The sequence below is a fragment of the Conger conger genome, chromosome 8 (assembly GCF_963514075.1).
Source record: "Conger conger chromosome 8, fConCon1.1, whole genome shotgun sequence".
Lineage (NCBI taxonomy): Eukaryota > Metazoa > Chordata > Actinopteri > Anguilliformes > Congridae > Conger > Conger conger.
Genome location: NC_083767.1, coordinates 46,065,376 through 46,080,397, shown reverse-complemented (window position 1 = coordinate 46,080,397; position 15,022 = coordinate 46,065,376). Strand labels below are relative to the sequence as shown.

Sequence of the window (15,022 nt, the reverse complement as noted above, 5' to 3'; positions counted from 1 at the left end):
CTCTAGATTGTGCTGATGGTGTGGTCTCAATGCTCTACATCTAGGGTCAGAGAGAGAAGAGGCCTGTATCCTAATCCCCTTGTCCATTACATTACATTATATTAATGGCAGATGCTCTTATCCAGAGTGACGTACAGTTGATTAGACTAAGCAGGAGACAATCCTCCCCTGGAGCAATGCAGGGTTAAGGGCCTCAAGGGCCCAACGGCTGTGCGGATCTTATTGTGGCTACACCGGGGAACCACTATGCTACAAGCCGTCCATCAGAGGGTCTCACACCTGTACACTAAGGAGATGTTTGACTTGACTATTCCAGCAATTACATCACTTCCTGTTTCTTGTCCTACCCAGCTATGGGAAACCAAGGGAGTCCACCTCTCCTCTGCTGCCTCACTGAAGAGGGACTGTCATGTGATCTTCAATCAGGATGACATCACAGTGGTTGCCGCTGACAACAGAAACCAAGTACAGGTTAGTTTGGGTTAATTCTGTTTTGCTCACAGTATGTTGCAGGCAGATGTACAGAAGGGTGTTTGAGAGGCATACAAGATGGTGTGTTTTCAGCTACGTGAAGGATGACCGGTTCATGACTAAAAGATGTGTGTGGTTCTCAGGTCCTCAACGGTAAGACAGGGGAGGTGATGTTCCAGTCAGAAAGTCAGGAATCTCGGATCCGTTGCACGTGTCTCTGCCAGGATCCACTCGCCGCTGTTCTGGGATGTGAGGACGGAGCTGTAAAGGTTGGAATGGAGTCACTCCCACATCCCACTTTTCATTATTGTACCTCACCTGACACTGCTTATTACATTACATTACATTATTGGCATTTGGCAGACGCTCTTATCCAGATGATGTACAGTTGATTAGACTAAGCAGGAGACAATCCTCCCCTGGAGCAATGCAGGGTTAAGGGCCTTGCTCAAGGGCCCAACGGCTGTGCGGTTCTTGTTGTGGCCACACTGGGATTAGAACCACCGACCTTGCGTGTCCCAGTCATTTACCTTAACCACTATGCTACAGGCCGCTCCTATCAAAACATCTGCCTGTTACAGCTTCTCTGGTCGCAGTTAACCTTCACCTGTCACATTTAAGCCTTACCTGTTCCTCTCATCCATCACTTTTCACTATTTACCCTCACCTTCCAGAACCATCCTCTTCTCAAAAGTGTCCTTCTTGAACTGCTATTAGGCTTAAGTGCTTTCATGGTCTTGCTGTTTGTCTGGGATTAAACCTTCTGCCTTTGATTTTCTTTTAACCGTAATTTTATACTTTGGTTGTGAAGTGTTGTCGTGCTAGGTGTTCTCTGCTCATTTGAATAACTCGGGAATTCAAATCCTATTAAACGTACTGTATCAAAGTATTTTTCTGCTCCGCACTCTATGAGGGTATTTAGTTAATCACTTGTCATTGTGTGTTATGCCACTCGGTGTGCTACCGTTGACTATTTATGGCACCGTGCTGGAATTTCATTCTCCTGTCGATTTCAGCTTGGCGTTGAATACCATTCAGTGACATGTTACGGTTTAGGAGCAGTATAGTCTTAATCCCTTTCCTAGTTTTAATTCGGTTGAATTCTCTAGCAGCAGGACTCAGTCTGTCAGAACTAATGGAAAAACGTCTCTCGCCGTCTTACCCGACAGCAACTCTCCACAGGGATGCGTTCCCTGTCCCTGTCTGTACATCCTGAACGTCCTGTTTCTCATGTTCTCGTATCATCGCTGCTCTGCCTCTCCTTAGCAACAATGAATCACTTACCGCCTCAGAACTTAGTCTTTCGCTTCTGACAGTGCTGCAGTGATTATTTTTTAATGTAACTTATATAAAGCAGGAGGGATGCGGGTAGACTTGATTAATTTCTTCTGATGGATTACCAGTAATTAAGAGGGGGAAGGTCTACCTCTCTTTTAATTTTTTTTTTTTTTTTTCTCTAAAGCACGCAATCTTTGATAAATAATGATGGCATTTTCATTAGTGTAAGTCATGGACAAATAAATGCAGAAATGGGCTTCAGTGTCCTTGGAAATTTCCTAGGATTTACATTAAAATAGTATTGGGAGCCTAGATCAAACCCTATGTCGCTACAGACCCATTAGACATGGTAAACTCTCCTAGGTCCTGACGAAGGTGTTTTATGGCCAAAGTACAGGACAGAAAGATGGTTTGTGTTCTGAACTGCAGGAGAGAGATTGAGAAACATCCATTTTGGCTCTCCAGCGCAGGCGTGAAGCAGCTTGTCTGTGTCCAGAAGTGGAGGTTAGAAACGGCTATTTTGGGTTTTACAGTACAGATAGGGAAACCGGAAACCGTTTGCCTCTTGAACCACAGTTGAGAAGCAGCCATTTTGGCTCTCCAGTGCAGGTGGGGAGCACCTTGTCTGTGTCCAGAAGTGGAGGTTAGAAACGGCTATTTTGGGTTTCACAGCACAGATGGAAAGTGGGCGGTTTGTGTTTTGAAGGACAGGTGGGAACAGATGGTTTGTTTCCTGAACCGCAAGTGAGAAACGGCCAGGTTTGGCTTGTCGGCACAGGTGGGGAACCAGACTGTTTGTGTCCTCACGTCCAGGTGAGAAACTGTTGGGTTGTTTCCTGAGCGGCAGATGAGCACTGTGGTGTGTAACATGACAAGCAGGTGGGAAAGATTGCAACATGAAACACAGGTGAGAAATGGTTTGTGGAAAGATGGTAACGTGAAATGTTGGTGGAAGCTGGTTTGTAAGTTGAAATGCAGACTGCGTTTCTGCTGGGAAGTGCAGATGATAAACATATGGCCTGTGTTGAGTTGAGGTGGGTAGCAGGCTGTCTATGAAGGCTCGTCACGCTGCCGTAATCCACACTGGAGCTGACAGCCTGCGAGCGTTTCCACAGATAAAAGCAGAGATAGAAGGGAGGCAGGAGGAATTGAGAGAAGACGGAGATGGAGAAAAGGGAGGGAATGAGATGTTAAAGCATCTTGGCGATGTCATCACATGTTTTTCTCAATTTTACTAGCTTATAATGAGGGTCTATGTGAGTGATGTCACTCTGTGGTCTGTCACAGGTATGAGTGATGTCATTTCCTGTGATCTCACAGGTGTGAGGGATGTCACTTCCTGTGATCTCTCACAGACAGGAAGAATGAGTGCTAGGCAGGTCCTGAGGAACATCAGCCGCTGGGCCCTGGAGTTTCTGAGCCCAAACAGGGCCTTCATCGTGGCACTAGGACTAGAGAGAGGCAGGGTACAGGTGGGGTACACCCCATATATATGTGTGTGTGTGTGTGTGTGCGCGCATGTGTGTATGCTCGTGTGCGTGTTTTTGTTTTTGCTTCTCTGTCTCTGTGTTTTTGTGAATGTGTGTGGGTACTCTAATATATATGTGTTTTTGTTGGCCATTTGTGCATGGTGTGTGTACCCTGCTGTAGGGAGTTGGTTATAGCAGTAGTAGTAGAAAGAAACAGATGCTGAATTGTACTACTGCCTGCTACACACAGACCCTGCAAGGCACACGCCTTTAAAGCCTTTATCTTTCTTACTTTTGAAACTTGGATCTAATAAGCTAACATCTCCACTTCACTTCAAACACCGTCCACAGAATATCCCAAAGTTATCTGCAGGCTTCCTATTATGTGGAGTGGGGAGAGTCTTATCCCCTGGCATTAACTACAGTATCTCTTGTTCCTCCATTTCGGATCAGCATAAACAGTTTCAGACAAAGCTGCAGCTCACTACAAATGCTCACAGAGCTTCCAGCTCCAAACATAAAGCAACCAACATGTTTGGTTGTGGTAATCTAGCCGTTTCTACAGTCTTCTATTAGCCAGAGGCTTTCTGTTTGTTAAGGTTTTTCATGAAGCTAATAGGGGACCTTTATGGTAGTTATGGGTTGTCCCATCCTGTTCATTATGGTCACCCAGTCACACCAGTTCTCTTCCTCCCTCGCTCTCTCTCTCTGTCGCTCTCTCTCTTGTTCTGTCACTCTTTGTCTCTGTCTGTGCTCTGTTCTTTTTCTCTCTGTCGCAGTGACTCCCTGATGGACATTCGTTCCTTCATTATTGTTGTCACATTTCGTATTTCATGCTTCTGTTGCTTGTAATTACGCAGCATTACGCCCACAGAGTGGCTCTAGTTTGGGCCTTGGTTCGAACATTGACCGTCATGGGTCCAGTCTGACCTGTCTCACTGTCTCTCTACTTAGCTTTGTGATTTTTCCCTCTCTGGGTCTCTGTCTCTGTCATTGCCTCTCTCGCTCTCTCGCTTTCTCTCTTTATCTCTCACTGTACCTGTCTGACTGCCCTGTCTTTCTCTCTTTCTCTTCCTCGCTCTCTCTCTTTCTCTTCCTCTCTCTATCTTTCTCTCACCCGTATGACTCTTTTTTTCCCCCAGGTAATGGAGGTGCCCTCGGGGAAGCTCCTGTGCTCCCTCTCTGGCCACACTAAGACAGTGCTCCACTGTCAGTTCAGCACTGATGGACAGACACTCATCACATCCTCAGAGGATGCAACCATACGGGTATGTCCTCCCTCCCCCGCTCTCTTTTTCTTGATGACGAGAACCGGCCATTCCAGCCAGCAATGCTCGTCTTTTCCACCCACTAACATGTACCTAATGCTTATTTCAAAAGCAGATGGTATCTAGCACCCTGTCAAGCCTGGTCTTGAAACCCCCAGCATTTCTACCTCCACTACATGTCCTGACGAGCAATTCCACACAGTGACCACTGTCTGTGTGGGGAAAAAAAACGTTTCCTTCTCTTCTGTGTGTCCGCTTTCCTCGCCACTCCTTTTTTCCCCTCTTGTATGTTTGCAATGGGTGAACGCTTCCTCTGCTGCTCTGTAACAGGTCTGTGTTCTCTGTCTCCCCCTGCAGGTATGGAAGTGGAGGAGCGGGGAGTGTCTGGTGCTACAGGGTCACACAGAACAAGTGAGGAAGTTCTTCCTTTTGGAAGAAACGTCTCCCGCTCGGATCCTGTCTTGGTCCTTCGATGGCACTGCTAAGGTAGCTCTGCCCGCTGTTCCTGCTCTGACCTCTGTCTGATGCAGGGTCTGTTGACTTGTGCTTAGGTTTAATCCAGGTGTATTTCAGGAAGAGGCCAGGCTACTGTGTAGAATGTTCTGGCAAACTGTGTGAGAACACAAGAACATTAGACGGAGGTGCCAATTGTTCTACACAGACTCAGGGAATTCACACAATGTTTCCGCATTGTTGTGGGCTCATGGCAATTTAGTGATAATTCTGGAGACGCCCTGTGGGAACATTGTGTCCTTGCTGGGAGACTTTCTGTTCCTACCTCAAGCTCCTTGCCTTGGGTGTTTCAACTTTACACAACCTATTACTGGCTGAATGATGTGTGGGCCTGGGTCGTGTCATTCAAATTTTTACTCTGAGGAAAAACTTATCTCATTAAATTGTTGAATTGGTTCCATCTTTAAGATCCAGAAATTTGTGGTTTGACCTTGTGTGTGAGGAGAGCTTTCTCACTGCTCAGTCAGCAATAAGAACCTGGGACTTTGAGCGCAGGCTTTAATTATAGATGTTACAACTTCCTCAGGGCGAAATTTATCCGCAGTAGGCACGCCTCCCCCCTCCCTGTATTGAGAGAGAGAGAGAGAGAGAGAGCGAGAACCTAGTTGTACAAATGATATTATAAATTGCTATAAGATCAGAGAAAACATATGAAATGAACTTGTTCATACGAATGCTGGCATGTTTTCTTTTGCTATTTCTGTGTAATCTTTTTTGCATACTTTATATGTATTGTTGTTAATGTGCATAGTTAACATTTAGCTACTGTTCTTTTCTGTTTATTGCAATTATTATTAATACTGTATTGCTTTGGTAAAATTGGAATCCTCCTGCCTTACCTATAAAGCACATTTGAAGTTGAAAATTGAGAGAGTGAGAGTGAGAGAGAGACAGAGAGTCTCACTGAGTTTCTGACTATCGCTGCGTGTTATTGAGGAGACGGGAGAAGGCTGTATCTGTGCCCAGTGTTCCCACAGTCTGGAGCGATGAGGGAAAGCCAGCCTGTCAGTCCAACTCCCTCTGTTTGCTTTGCAAGCTGTGAAATGTAATGAACAACACAAAGGCCTACGGTCCCCACAAAGTCTACAGTCCCCACAATGCACAGTGTAAACAGTACAGTGTCTGAGCTCAGAATGAACTGTTAACTGCTCTCCCTGTCCTTTCCCCTGATGGAAGATGGGATAATTTCTATGGAAGAGACCCTTCATGATGAAATGAGAAGTGTTTATTATATCAGGGGCTTCTCTGTACCGCGAGGGCTGCAGACAGATCTCTGAAACATGAATTACCCGGTTATTTTTACAGCAACACTTCCACACGGTGGCTGAGCCGTTCCACCAGATGGGACTTCTTCCCTCCGTCTGGTGGAAGCGCATGGCAACCGAGTGCGAAATGTCTCCATAAAAAGAAATGGCCGACTCACCGGGTTTCATCATTTCGTTTGTGTCTCGGCGCCCGAGAGAACGTTAAAACAAGCTGTCATAATCAGCTCGCACTTCTGTTTTTATTTTTGGAGCGAAGGTGTGCGCTCGCTTTTTACGCCTCCCTGTTGAACGTAGCGACGCTAGTCGGCATGACAACCCCAATTACCCCTCCCCCAGGAAGCAGTGTGACAGATGGAGGTGAAGGTCATGTGATCAGGGCTCAGTGTTCCAGTCAGGGCCAGGAAGGTGACCTGCAGGTCTACAGAGCCAAGAGCAGGAAGTGGTTCTTCACTGTCTTCTGTTGAGCATTTATGTGATGCTGTTAGCGTGTTTGTGTGGATACAGACATAAAAGGTTGGCTTTTATATAGCGCCTTTATCCAAAGCGCTGTACAATTGATGCTTCGCATTCACCCATTCATAAACACACTCACACACCAACGGAGATTGGCTGCCATGCAAGGCTTCAACCAGCTCGTTAGGAGGGGGTCAGGTGTCTCGCTCAGGGACACTTCAACACACCCAGGGCGGGATCGAACCGGCAACCCTCCGACCGACAGACGACTGCTCTGACCAATGACTGCCTGAGCCAATGTGGCCCCATTGTGTAAAGATGCACAAGTATAGTGTTGAGAAGGCGTCAGCGTGACCTCTCTCACCCCTGCAGGTGTGGGACATGACGAGTGGGGAGAAGATGCAGGACATGGCCTGCCACTCACAGGCCGTCCTGTCGTGCGATGTGTCCCCGGACGGACGGATGTTCTCCACCGTGTCGGCTGACAAGACCGCTAAGGTAACTAGGATACAGCGGGTACTGGGCAGCGTGGCTGGGGGAATTATGGGCCGAAGTTAGCATGGTCTCTTAGGTGGAAAGTCCAAGGATCCGAAAGGAAAAGTCCTGCCATGTGTTTTTACTACCCATGAACTCATCCAGCTGATTTCACAAAAAAGTTCCTGGCTGAAGAATGGGAAATCCAGGTGATCCAGGTGAACAGAATACTTATACTTCCTGAACCTGGATTTTCCACCTCTGTGTAGTCTCACAGGTGGGTGTTATCATACCATGGCTTCAGTACGATGTAACCAGTGGCACATAGAACGGAAATGTGTAAATGACCCCAACCATAGAGCAACAAGGAATTTGAATTAAAGGAAAATGATTTACTGATTTTAAGATATAGAAATGTATCTTCTTGGAAGCCGCTTGTAGATTAGCATTTAAATATGGATAGTGTGTTTGTTTGTTGCAGTTCACACTGGAAGGGTTTTAAATATCAGTGGCATTATCGTTGAATTCTCATGAATATGGATGACATCTAGCACAAGACAAGGGGCTTTGGACAGAATCGCATTGAATCAGTCTGGTTGTCCATATGCGGGGCACTCGTATGTATATACACAAACTGGGAAGCGTTTGACAGGGCGCAACTCCCTTCTCTGATGTGCTGGAGGGAGTATCACCCTTCCCTGGCACCCTGCTGTTCTGCTGTGTGATGTTCAGTGTGTGTAGGCCTGTGTGGGGCAGTTATTCTTTCCCTTTCTGTGTTCAGAGGTCAGCCTATATCTCTGGCACCAGTGCTTACCTGTGGCTTGCAGCCAACCGAAATGTCAGACGGCAGTGTCCTCAGGCTGGTGATCATTAGGGGTGTAAATCTGTGACCGCACAAAGATTCAATTCGATAGCGATTCTTTAGTAGGCGATTCAATGCATTGTCAAATCTCAGTTAATTTCATTACAGAATTATTTTTTATAAATACACTGAATGCACAAATGTACACATTCATTTTCATATTTATGTTGCTTATTGAAATCAGTTATATCGTGGTTATTGCCTCAGACCGTAGTGGTCATCATTGCCTCAGACTGTAGTGGTCATTGCCTCAGACTGTAGTGGTTATTGCCTCAGACCGTAGTGGTCATCATTGCCTCAGACCGTAGTGGTCATCATTGCCTCAGACCGTAGTGGTCATCATTGCCTCAGACCGTAGTGGTCATCATTGCCTCAGACCGTAGTGGTCATCATTGCCTCAGACTGTAGTGGTTATTGCCTCAGACCGTAGTGGTCATCATTGCCTCAGACCGTAGTGGTCATCATTGCCTCAGACTGTAGTGGTTATTGCCTCAGACTGTAGTGGTCATTGTCTCAGACTATAGTGGTCATTGCCTCAGACTGTAGTGGTCATTGCCTCAGACTGTAGTGGTCATTGCCTCAGACTGTAGTGGTCATCATTGCCTCAGACCGTAGTGGTCATCATTGCCTCAGACCGTAGTGGTCATCATTGCCTCAGACTGTAGTGGTTATTGCCTCAGACTGTAGTGGTCATTGTCTCAGACTATAGTGGTCATTGCCTCAGACTGTAGTGGTCATTGCCTCAGACTGTAGTGGTCATTGCCTCAGACTGTAGTGGTCATCATTGCCTCAGACCGTAGTTGTCATCACTGTCTCACTGCCACCCACTACGTCACTTTCTCTGCCAGCAAACTCCTTTGCTTCAGCCAAACTCCCACAGAGCTGCCCCTCTCTGCTACGGGCTTGACTTTGCTCGACTTTCAGACCGTTTCGTGCGGACGGTTTGCAGATTGCTGTAGCCAATCGCTGTTTGAGGGAAATCTGGTTCACCTCAGATGAAATTCTTTAGCTGGGCTTGTAGAGCATCAGATAGCTACACACCTGTACTCTGTCTACATCCTCTCTGGGTTCCATAGAAGGTGTTGCACAAATCTGGCCTACGTTTTGATTAATAGGGTGATTTGTCAGCTATAGAAAACATATTTTCTTGCGGACTTGCTTATGGGAAAACAGTCCATCACTGTCTTATATTGTCAATGGGACTTTGGAAAGTAGCAGCCTGTGAATAATGGGGTCTATGGATTTTGGGCAATGTTTCAGGTGAAACAATTGAGTTTTGGTTTCATTTGGATGAGATGATGGGATATGCCGTGTGTGTGCTGTTGGTTTGGCTGATGGGTTGGAGGGGTTACAGAACTCAGTCAATGGAGTCTGCTGCTGTGCTGTGCTGGGGTGGTATTGCGATGGGGACCTGAAGTATCCAGCTGAAGTTTGTGTCATTAATTATGCCGTGCACTGTGCAGTGGCACGGAGTCCTCTCGCTAATGCTCGTGGTACAGTATTTGGACAATAGATTTATCACTCTAATTGGCCACGGGCCACGTGTCCAACCTGGCCGTTCTTTCTGTAATGGAGGTCAAGCGCAGTGCTTTGTCTGACGGTGTTTGACTGCGCAGGTCTGGAGCTGTGAGTCGTGGGCCTGCCTCCACGCGCTGAACGGACATCAGGACTGCGCCCGCAGCTGCCGCTTCTCCTGGGACAGCAAGAGCCTGGCCACCGGAGACGACAACGGAGAGATCCGCGTGAGTGCAGGAGAGGAGAGGGAACGGGGGAGGATGAAGGGAGGGAGTGGAGGAAGGAAGGAAGGAGGTGGTGGTGAGGGATAGAGAGAGAGCTGTAGGAATCTGTAGTACAACCTCACACGTTATCATTCCTGATACTGGAACCTGCTTTGGAGGGCTAATGCACTCTCTTCTTCTGATGCTGGTGTTAAGAAGCAGTGAAGGTGTAGTTCAGGGCTATTGAGCTGGATGCTGAGGGACAAACCCTTGGCCCATTGACTACAGAGAGGAAAAGTATTATTCAGATACATCAAATCTTGTGACTGGTCTGAAGTGATAGCCTGGTCTACATAATGTTCATCACATTATCTGTGTGGGCATGTCTCCTGTGTGTGTGAGTAATGTCACCCTGGCAGATTGCCATGTCTGTGTGTGACTCTTGTGTTTGCCATGTCTGTGTGTGACTCTTGTGTTTGCCATGTCTGTGTGTGACTCTTGTGATTGCCATGTCTGTGTGTGACTCTTGTGTTTGCCATGTCTGCGTGTGACTCTTGTGTTTGCCATGTCTGTGTGTGACTCTTGTGTTTGCCATGTCTGTGTGTGACTCTTGTGATTGCCATGTCTGTGTGTGACTCTTGTGTTTGCCATGTCTGTGTGTGACTCTTGTGATTGCCATGTCTGTGTGTGACTCTTGTTATTGCCATGTCTGTGTGTGACTCTTGTGATTGCCATGTCTGTGTGTGACTCTTGTGTCCTGCCTCAGCTCTGGAGCACACTGGACGGGTCTCTGCTGCGGGTCTTCAGCTCCCATGGCGACAAGGACTCCATGGACTCCATGCACGGGGGCTGGGTGACTGACCTGCACTTCGCCCCCAAAAGGCCGATCCTGGTCTCCACCGGGGGCTACATCAAGGTGAGCGTCTGCAGCTCCAGAGGGGCCGGTGTTCTGCAGGCTTGTGCTTTAGTCCAGCACTACAACACCTGATTTGAATAATTAACTAATCGCGGTCTTCAATCAAGACATTGGTAATCAGACGAATCAGATACAGTCATAGTGCTGTGCTAAAACACAAACCTGGCCCTTTTCTGATAAGACTGCACACCCCTGCTGTAATCTTATCTTTTTCAGTCAGAAGTGGGTTTCTGAAGAGATGCTTCGAATAGGTATATATATAATAAGTAATTCACCGGTTCACACAGTTCTGCTGCGGCACTTGTTTCTCAGCTGAGTTGCGGCTTGAAAGTTGTAAAGAGCCTGCTTGAATGTGACACAGTTTTCTTGGTGAGAGGAGCTGTGAAACATAGTGACTGCAGCAGGACTGCGACAGGAAGCTTGCTGCAGCCGCTGACAGGGGGGGACTGCGATCCCCTGCTTATCGTGACTGCAGTGGGCTGCGACACGCCGTTTGTTTTCAGCTCTGCGGCGGTGGGCTGCGTCGAGCCGCGAACCGCTAGCACGCTGGCGCTTCGACCGCAACGCGCCGCTAACCGCTAGCAAGCAGGGGTTTTGACCACAACGCGGCGTTCACCACAAGCGGGTCCCTGTACTGTTCTGACCGCAACGCACTGCGCATTACAGAAGCCCGCCGCAGTGAAGGAGGGTTCTGGAGCGCGGTGCCGTCCCGTGGCTCTCCCCTCCGGCGGTCCGCTAACGAGACGGCTCGGTCGCTGATCGAGGCCCGTCTCCGCCTGTCCTCCTCTCCTTTATTTACCGCGCAAGGAGCCGGGGCGCTAGTGTCAGCCGGCTGCGGCCTGGCTGTGAGGCCTTTTGTGAAAGCGTGTTGGAGAGAGATGTGGCAGAGGAGCACACACAATGGCACACTCTCTGGTACATGTTCTATCTGTCCCCTGCCTTCTGGAACATTCTGCTCACGCCCGGCGCTCCTGCTCCACGCTGAAGCCCAGGAAGCTCTGCTGGTGTGGAGACGCTCAGATCCCCCGTATGGGCTGCAGGGGGGAGGGGGGCTTTTCAGCAGTGTTGGCGGCATCGCACTGCTCCATTTATCTCTCAAGGCACAGGCAAAGACACACACACACACACACACGCATAGGCACGTATGCACACACGCAGTCACGCACACACACACGCACAAACACAGTCATGCGCATAGGCACATACACACACATATGCACAGACAAGTGCGCGCACGCACACACACACACACACACAAACACACACACAGAGGCACATACGCGCACACACACAGTCACGCACGTACACACGCACACACACAGTCATGCGCATAGGCACATACACACACATATGCATATGCATAGACACAAGTGCGCGCACACACACAGTCACGCTCATACACACACATACGCATAAACACACATGTGCACAGACACAAGCATGGGCATACGGACACACATATGCACACACGCTCTCCCTCCCTCTCTCTCACACACACACACACACACACACACAGAGGCATATATACGGACGCATGTACACACACACACACACACACACACACTCTCTCACACCCTCTCACACACACAATTGGGCTGACAAAAGGCTATTTAGCTACCTTGGCTAGGACACAAAAATATTGTTTTTGAACTGTTATGGGAACAAATATGACAACTTTCAGACGTGCAAGAATACACAGAGCCCTGAATTGTTGTGCGGGTTTTTTAAAGCCAATCCTCAGGCGAGCCAGTCACACGCAGTCCTCCAAGGCGGTGGGCCAGCCCCCTCACTTCTGAGCTGGCAGTGCTGGAACACTTCTAGCTGTCGCACAGCAAGGGCGTCTCATAAAACCGGCTTAGGAGGCAGGGGAGCTGACCAGCCCTGCTCATATTTTATTAAAGGATTACAGCCCAGTCAAAAAGGTAAAACAAAGCATCATCTCTCCTTTAAGAACACAATGACCGCCATCTTGTATGCAGTGTTCAGACTACGTTTAAGGTGGGACAAATTGTAGGAGGGGGTAGTCATCTGCAGTAGTCGTGCTATCAGTGTTATAAGGTTTTTTCTCCTGTGTGAAAAAAAGTCCCATCTGGACATTTGGAAAATGAAAGAGCACTCTCATATGACCCATGAAAATGAAACCATGCTCCTGCATTGCTTGTGATAGTGCTAGCTTCATACGCTTTTTCAGTGGTAGCTGGTATACAGTAAATGGATTTCCTTTTGTATACAATGCACTGTCTTTACTGTATCTTCGTAGAGTCCTAAATTCATTTCCAAGTCCAATGGTAACCTCGCGGTTTCTCTGAGAATAGAATCAGTATGACCTGTGTGTGCTGGATGTAATTTTAGTTCAAATACATACATCAACAAACAAGTGTTTCTGCAGTGAGGTAGTTCCATATGACCCCCCCCCCACGTCTGCCTATCACTGACTTCATGCCGGAGATGTGTGCACTTTGTATTATGATTGGTCAGTGTAGTATTGCGTCTGCTGTGTCTTGTATGATTTAAATATGTACGTATATACTTGTGTATATACGCATTGTCTTAGGTCTTCAAAATGAGCCTAAAATTATCCATACTGCGGTCGACATCGAATATTCGGGCATTTTCCATTAGTTTGTTAGTCTGGTCTAATTTGTAGGCATGCCAACGTGTATTTGATTAATGAACACAGGCCATGCAAAATTAAAAGAAAATTACAAGAGTCAGGTTCATACATTAACCGCTGACCATGAAGCAAGGATATATTTCAGATTTAATAACTCCTTTTTCATCTATTGGGACTTCACTGTGCTTTGCCAAGCACAGGGAACATTATGCTTTCCTGGAAGGTTTATGATCGAATTAATAGCCACAATCTTATTATATGTATTCCTCTAATATCCTTGAAATTGCCAGTGGAAAATACAGTACATGACCGTGAGCAAAGAAACATTAATCACTCTGACACTAATGCTGGTACAAAGAGAGTCGAATTGGATACAAAATGTCATTATAAACCGCTCTAAAAGGCATGCTTGCACTCGTTTACACGGAAACATTTGCACACTCATCCGCGGACACGAACACCCAGATCTGGTCGCTTATGCCAAGATACTATAACCAGCAGAGATACTGCACACTAGTATTGGATGCACCCATTACCGCATATTAAGGAGAACAGCAGATGGATATAAAATTCTGGCAAACAGGTGCCACCAAATAAAGTGTCAGAGAGCATCAAAAATGTTATGAGTGGCACAGCATGTTGGAGAGTTTATTAGTTTACACAGCGTGGACCCCCCTTAGACTTTTACTCCAAGCTCTGTTTGCTGGCATATCACAGAGCCCGGTAAACAGATATTCCATCCAGCAAGTTTGCTAGAGAGATAAGTAAACGGACATTAGGCCCGGTACTGTGTCACAGAGACCAGTATACAGTCGTTCCAGTCAGTCTGGTGTGGTGGAGAGATAAGACCACAGATATTGGACCCAGTGTTATATCAGATATCTGTAAATAGATAGTACACACATAATGGCTTATCCAGAAGTGAGAGAGACCAGAAAGCTGGTGTTTCAGTTGAATTTTGGCCACGTAACCGTGGCTACATCAGGGAGTACATGTCGGCAAGAACCTTCTAGTGGTGTTGCACCTGGCAGAAGGTTAACTGGGATTACATTGGACACAGCATATCAATGAGCCCACCGGACTGGTATTATGGCCAGCACGACTGCCTCTGGCATCACCTAATTCCCTCTGTTCATCTCCCGAGAGGCCTGAGGATATGCTCTGAGTCTTTTATTAAATGGGACCATAAATCCCAGCTCTAATACCGCCGGCAGTGCGAGACGACGGGTCACTCCGAGTTCACGGGGAGCCGTCGTCCGATTGGCTGCGTTAATAACTCGATGAGGTAGCGTAGCACTCGGAGCGGTGGGTCGGGCTGATTTCATTGTAAAACTCGGCCGCGTTCACGTTGCCGTGTGAACAAACCGTGCCAGCTGAAAGAAAATGAGATTATTTCTGAAAGGAAACCTCTTCATTTTCACCGCCAAGGTTCTGTAATCCACGGTGAACGATTCTGCCCCGTCTGACAGCGCTGTTTTTTTTCCTCGTCTCGCTCCTTCTCCACCTTTCCCTGTCCCTCTCTTCACTTACATCAGATTTTAAGTGGTTACCTAAAGATTATTCAGTGTTTATTCTCGCGATCGTCATTAACGTCTACAGAAAATTCAGTGTAAATGAGTGCCGTGGAATGACTGGTTTTAACGAGATTGAAAGGCTTAATTAGAGCTTTCTGCGGCATCGTAGCTTGCGGAGCGAAGCTCCTCGCTCCCCCCCCTCCCCCC

General features: G+C 47.4%; 1 protein-coding gene across 1 annotated transcript in view; it reads left to right on the top strand.

The window, feature by feature from the left end:
- Positions 1-15,022, top strand: part of apaf1 (apoptotic peptidase activating factor 1) — a 51,252-nt gene that overhangs the window by 19,827 nt on the left and 16,403 nt on the right. The window contains exons 20-26 of the mRNA XM_061252869.1: positions 352-471; positions 615-740; positions 4,361-4,486; positions 4,844-4,972; positions 7,090-7,215; positions 9,670-9,795; positions 10,538-10,687. Coding sequence (XP_061108853.1) covers positions 352-471; positions 615-740; positions 4,361-4,486; positions 4,844-4,972; positions 7,090-7,215; positions 9,670-9,795; positions 10,538-10,687 — 903 coding nt within the window. The remainder of the gene's footprint in view (positions 1-351; positions 472-614; positions 741-4,360; positions 4,487-4,843; positions 4,973-7,089; positions 7,216-9,669; positions 9,796-10,537; positions 10,688-15,022) is intronic.